The 6393-nt window shown below is 37.1% G+C and overlaps 1 protein-coding gene across 1 annotated transcript; it reads left to right on the forward strand.

Moving 5' to 3' along the window:
• Positions 1–4512: 4512 nt before the first annotated feature.
• On the forward strand, positions 4513–5484 carry OR11L1 (olfactory receptor family 11 subfamily L member 1). Its single transcript, XM_003480739.1, has one exon. The coding sequence runs from the start codon at positions 4513–4515 to the stop codon at positions 5482–5484; it is 972 nt and encodes a 323-aa protein (XP_003480787.1).
• The last annotated feature ends 909 nt before the right edge of the window (positions 5485–6393 follow it).

Genomic DNA, 6393 nt, shown 5'->3' on the forward strand with positions numbered 1-6393 from the left:
TGTTGAATTTTAAAAATGATTCCTCATTACCAAGGCAGTTTTAGACTTTCCTGATGTTGTATGTACATGCAAAGTAAATAATCTCACCTAAATCATTTGGCATATAAAACTTTAATAACTGAGGAATAACCAAAAAGGAAGACTTGAGATGCCAAAGGTCATTTAGTTAACTATAGGAAAGATTGCATGTAAGAACAGTGACATTCTTGATTATGTTTACTTTCATATAATTTTGTATATATATATATATATATATATATATATATGCATGTGTGTGTATTTAATTTGCATAATAAAGCTAAAACATTTGGTCTGAGGTTGCACTATTTGTTCTAAGAGCTTAGCCTTTTAGAAATCAGATCTTTTGCTTTTTAATCTAAATGCAATTAGGGTAATTCTAGCACTTGGAGATAATCAGTTAACAGTCAATATTTCATTAGGTAGTGAGTTCCTCATTACTGAAATTATTTAAACAAAGAATGGTGATTAATAAAGTTCAGTTTCCTTGTGAATTTGAGTGCACATTATGAGAGGGATTTTAGATGACTAAGAAATTGAGCCAAATGACTTTTAATCTTAGTCTATTATAATACAATGCTGCTTTGTGTTACCTGTGGTCTCCCAAACCAGGCCCTCATTATACTCCATGTTTAAGTTTTTAAATCTACTCTTCATTTATTTTAAATTGAGTCCTAAGGTAATATATTTACAAAAAATAAAAGAAATACAAAGCAAAAAATGGACCAATTTCCAAAATGGCATTGTCACTTTAAAAGAATTTGTGAACATTGTTGTGTCTCAGGGAATTTTCTAACATCTCTCTCTGTTTTTGAATAAATCTATCAACCCATCCATCAATCAATAAAACAATCAAAGCCCCTCCCACAATGCAACTCAAGTGAACAAGAAGGCTGAATTTTGATAATCACCATTCTTTGTTCAAATACTTTAAGTAAGGAGGAACTCACCAACTATTCAAATAGTTAAGTACTGATTATTTCCAAATGCTAGAATTACCTTAATTACATTGAGCCTAAAAGAATCAGTCAGTCCTTTATCATCAAATAACAACATTCTAGTATCCTTTAGTTGTTCATTCAGTGGAAGAACTGTTGGAATATTCTGTCTCTGAATGAAGATATGTACAAAATATTCTTCTTGAATTGATATCATAGGCTCCCAGAATACTGGTAGAATAGTTAGAGTAGGTATAGGGGAGAAGTTGGTATCTGAGCAGAAAGGAGGAACAGGAGTTATGAAGCACTTAGAAATGTGCAGGGACAATATCTCGGAAACAGCGATGTGCTAAATAGAAAAGGAGCATGACCTATGTAGTTCGAATAATACTAAGGAAGCCTGAAAGTTGGTAGCAGAATGAGCAAAAAAGAAGGTAGACAAAGAGATTGGAGAGGTACTTGGTAGAGTAAATAAGTAGGGCCTGGTTAAATATAGTGCTTTGTCACTATTCCCTTTTCTAAAGCTTTAAGAAATCACATACCATACCATTCAATACATATACAAGATGAATCCATGAATGCAGTCCAGATTTAAAAAAAAAAAAACAAAGATTGTATTAAAATATCATTTTTACTCAGAATGAATTCTTTTTATCAAATGAAGGTGGTATTCCTAGTGATTTTACCCAAGTGTGAGAGGGGAAAACAGAACACAGCAAAATTAGTATAATAAAATAAAAACAATGAATTAGCAGAACAGTAGATTCCTGATATGTGAATTAACTGATTGTTTGGCCACAGTGATATATTCACTTATCAGGAACAATTCACAGTAAATTTATGTTCCCTGTGCAGGCTGGGTGTTGCTGTGGGCTTTGATCAGAGGGATGACATGCTCTATTCTAAAATTTTCACTTTGGCTGTTTTATTGAGAATTTCCTAAAGAAGGGGAGGTGGATACAAAGGAGCTACAAGGCAATTACTAAGCAATCTAGGTGAAAGAATGTGGCACTTTTTTCTCCAGGGAGTATGCAATATTGTTGTGAAATCAAGATCAGCTTCCAGATATTTTTTCAGGTAGAGCCAGGTGTGATTTCGACAAGAAATCACATACTGGGTCTGAGAGAAAAAATAATCAAATTCAAGGTTTCTGCCTTGAGCAAGTGGAAGGATGGAGGAGCCTAATGAGATGGAGTGGTTTCACTAAGAGGGGGCAGGTAGGCGAAGAAGAAATGCAGGTTAGTTTATGTTGTTTCAGATGCTGATTGGACACCTCATTGTGCATTTCAAATAGGGCAGTTGTTTACAGGAGGCTTATAGTCAAGCTTGATTTACATAATTGGAGGTATTTAAAGTCAGGAGACTCTGAAACCAGGGAGGAAGTGAGGTAGATTGAGAGGTATTCATTCTAGACATCATACATTTTTGGGTTAGAGGATATAAAGATACTAGAAAAAGAAATGGATTAAAGTGAAATGACCAGGGTGTAGCTGAATTCAGGAAGCAGATATTCTTGCATGTGAACTAATAAAAATAGCTCCAGGAAAAGGAAGGGATCAACTGTGCAATGCTGACAACAAATTGTGAAGATTAGGAATGAGGATAGATGATTGGAGGGCAATGGTGCAGCAGGGTGATTTTGGTGCTGCAGCGGTAAGAAGAAACTAGACAATTCAGTAGATTCAAGTGAGAATACAGGCAGCTGGGACATGCAGTGGTCTGTGCACATGGTTCAGAAAAATAATTTTCCAATGTAGTGAGGTGATGAGAAAGAAGAATTTATTGAAATGAAAGATGCTGCTATCTCAGTGGGACGGCTTCCTAATGACTGGGGAGAGCTGACCCATAGTGCGTGGTCATGTTTGTTTTTATAGCCCAGGGAGAGAGTAGAGGTCTGCTGACCTGCTGATTGGTTGAGGAAAGAGAGATCTTATGATATAATTGCTGGTTGGTTAGGGGCATATAATGTCCCTATAAGTGAAGGATAAGGAGAGGGCCTCATACTTTTCCTAGTAGGGGGCAGGAAGGAGTAAGCCAGATTTATCAAGGTAGGGGAAGGGGCATTACAATGAGACAGGTGGGGTGATGATAAGGGTCTGGTAATTCTTTTCTTGGCCAGAGGCTTTGAGTTCCATCTCCTTTAAGAGGTCTTGAAGTCCTACAGAAGAGATAATACTTTCAAGATGGAAAGAAGTAAAAACAGAGCAGACAAATGCTGGTAGTATTTGGAGAACAGTATAACATCAAGACTTTTTTTTTTTCACTGTTCTTTTTCAAAGGGAGAGAAAATGAGCCTGTTGACATGCTGAGAAAATGATCCCAACAGAGAGAGGGGCCATTGTTGATGCAGATGAGTAAGAGGGTGTAATACCTGCAATGTCTTCAATCATGTTGGGGGGGTGCAACCCCTGATGGATATGTGGAGGGATTCACATTAACCTGGGCATCCACTCTTTACTCAGAGGAAGATATAGGAAGCAGATGCATACAAACTAATGGTGGTGGGTGGTTGGAGAATTTAGTCACCTATGAGTCTGGATATTCTCATTGGAGGATTTCAGTTTCATTTTCTGATTATGTTGCTATTGATGATGTTATTCTTTTTGTTGTTTAAGAGTAAAATAGGTCTTTTCTTGAGGGTATAGATATGCAACAAGGATGTTTTGGAAGTGTGAGAAGAGAAAAATATATATGAAACAAACACTGAGAGAAATGGAAGAGTGAATAGATGGAGGAAATATAGAATGGTTGTTCTAAGCACCGGAGTTCTTTGGTGGCTGCATTATGTGTTTGCTCTCACCTCCTTTACTGCATGGAAGCATATGTATGGTGCATGGAGATTAATCTTAAACAGAATTGGGCTTGATAATGAATTAAATGAAAACAAAGGAAATATTATTGTTGAATGTACACAGGAAGGAGCGATTAGAGCGGCTGATCATGTTATTGAAGTGGGCAAGAAATGACAAAGATGGAGGTACTAGTTAGCTCAGCACAGGACTCTCTCTCTCTCTCTCTCTCTCTCTCTCTCTCACACACACACACACACACACACACACACACACATACAGCAGTTTATCCATAAATAATGAGTGAGAGGATTATGAATAAACTTTCTCAAGAGGTCACAGGAGTTATACTGTAGCTGATGTTTTCGGAAAAGGAAGTTTCCTTGTTCTTTTTGAGAAAAGAAAGGTATTTGCTTCCATATGTGCCTGACTTTTTTTTTTTAACTTTATTTTTATTGTTGGTTTCTAAGTTTGATTTCAATCAGAGTACTTTTTGGGCTATGTCTTTGGACCTGAGACCACTTCTAGAATTCAGAGAGCCCAATAAATGGAATTTGCTGAGACCTAATATCCACATTCAGCTTCTGACATCAAAGTGTAGTCTTTAAAAGCAAGATAACATCAAAGGCATTTACTCTTCTCAAAGTACATAAGATCTAAACTAATTAAAAACACTAGTCTCTGAAGTTCCAAACATAAATAGTTATAAAATATCTTTATGCCTGATGTACAGTGCTTTACCAAAATGTTTTTCTCCTCCACAGACAATGGATTCCCCAAATGTGTCAACTGTCACTAAATTTCAGCTGCTAGGATTCCAGAACCTCCTTGAGTGGCAGACACTGCTCTTTGCCATTTTCTTGTTCATCTACTTCCTCACAGTCACAGGGAATATTGTCATCATTGTAGTGGTGAGCCAGGACCAGAAATTGCACTCACCTATGTACACATTCCTTAAACATCTCTCCTTTCTGGAGATCTGGTATACATCTACCATTGTGCCCCTTCTCCTAGCCAACCTGCTTTCCCAGGGCCAAGCCATCTCCTTCCCTGCTTGCATAGCACAGCTCTATTTCTTCGTGTTCTTTGGAGCTACTGAGTGCTTTCTTCTGGTCATGATGGCCTATGACAGATATCTGGCCATCTACAGCCCACTGCACTACACTTTCCTGATGAGTCCTGATATCTGCAACAAATTGGTGGCAATCTCCTGGTTGACAGGGGTCGGCACAGGATTTCTGCCTTCCCTGATGATTTCCAAGTTGGATTTTTGTGGGCCCAACCAGATCAATCATTTCTTCTGTGACCTCCCTCCCCTCATGCAGCTGTCATGTTCCAGTATTTATATCACCGAGATGATCATTTTTATCCTCTCAGTTGCTGTGCTGTGCTTTTGCTTTTTTCTTACACTTGTGTCTTATGTTTTTATTGTGTCCTCTATATTGAGAATTCCTTCAGCCTCTGGCCGAATGAAGACTTTTTCCACTTGTGGTTCCCATTTGGCTGTTGTCATGATCTACTATGGAACAATGATCTCCATGTACATTCACCCCAATGCCCACCTGTCACCTGAAATCAATAAGATTATTTCTGTCTTCTACACTGTGATCACTCCTTTGTTGAATCCTGTTATATACAGCTTGAGGAACAAAGACTTCAAGGAGGCTGTAAGAAGAGTCATAAGAAGGAATTGTGGCATCTATGGAGTAAGAGTGAAGGACAGTCTCTTTATTAAATGATGAAAACCAACAAGAACACACCATAGATTAAGTTCAGGGATAAATGAGTGGCAGTTTTAGAGCCTTCAAACTGAATAACATCATTGATATTACAGTAAATTCCACAAGCCATAATAAAACAACATTTTTATTTTTTTTTGCCCATTTCCAACAACTACTCAGAAGATTAAATTGCCTCTATCAAACATTTTGGGGACAATTTTGTCCTGGAAACTTTCTTTCATCTTCTGATGGGATCCTAAATGTATAATCCCAGCCCATAATGATTACATGCATTATTTTCAGATTCTATAAAAATGTTACTCTGGAGTCCATAAAGCCTGTATACAGAAATTTATTTAAGTAATGTTAGGAGACTGTCCTTGTAGACTCAATTCCTAGTGTTATTAGTGCTTGTTAAACATCTGTGGAATGAATGAATGAAAAAAAAAAGATAAAAGTAGTATATGTTGACTTGAATTATCTATTAGTGATAGGAAAAAATGAATATTTTTGAGGTGGCAAAGATTTAGTATAGTAACTTCGATTTTTTTTTCTTTTATTGGCCATTGTTTATTATAATTCTAGGAAAGAAAAGAAAGAAGGAAGGGATGGAGAGGGGAAAAAAAGAAAGGAAGGAAAGGAGGGAGAAAGGGAGGAAGAGAGGAAGAGAGGGAGAGAGAAGGGGAAGAATGGGGATGGAAAGGGAAGAAAAGAGAAATAAATGGGAGAGAAAGAAAAGTCCAAAGTATCATATGCTCTTTTGATCCCTAGGAGTCAAAGGCCGTACATTCAAAGACAAATCACTTTCATATTTTACTTGTCAACCAGTATTTAGAAAACTTCTACTAATCCTGCCTACCATTCCATTCATTAATTCCACAAATATTTTAATCCCCGATATATGCCAGTCTCCTTGCTGCAGTCTCT

This window comes from Sus scrofa, chromosome 2 (genome assembly GCF_054392235.1).
Source record: "Sus scrofa isolate SSC_HxYL_T2T_F1_AM1 chromosome 2, Sscrofa_HxYL_maternal_Yorkshire_Landrace_v2.0, whole genome shotgun sequence".
NCBI classification, from domain to species: Eukaryota; Metazoa; Chordata; class Mammalia; order Artiodactyla; family Suidae; genus Sus; species Sus scrofa.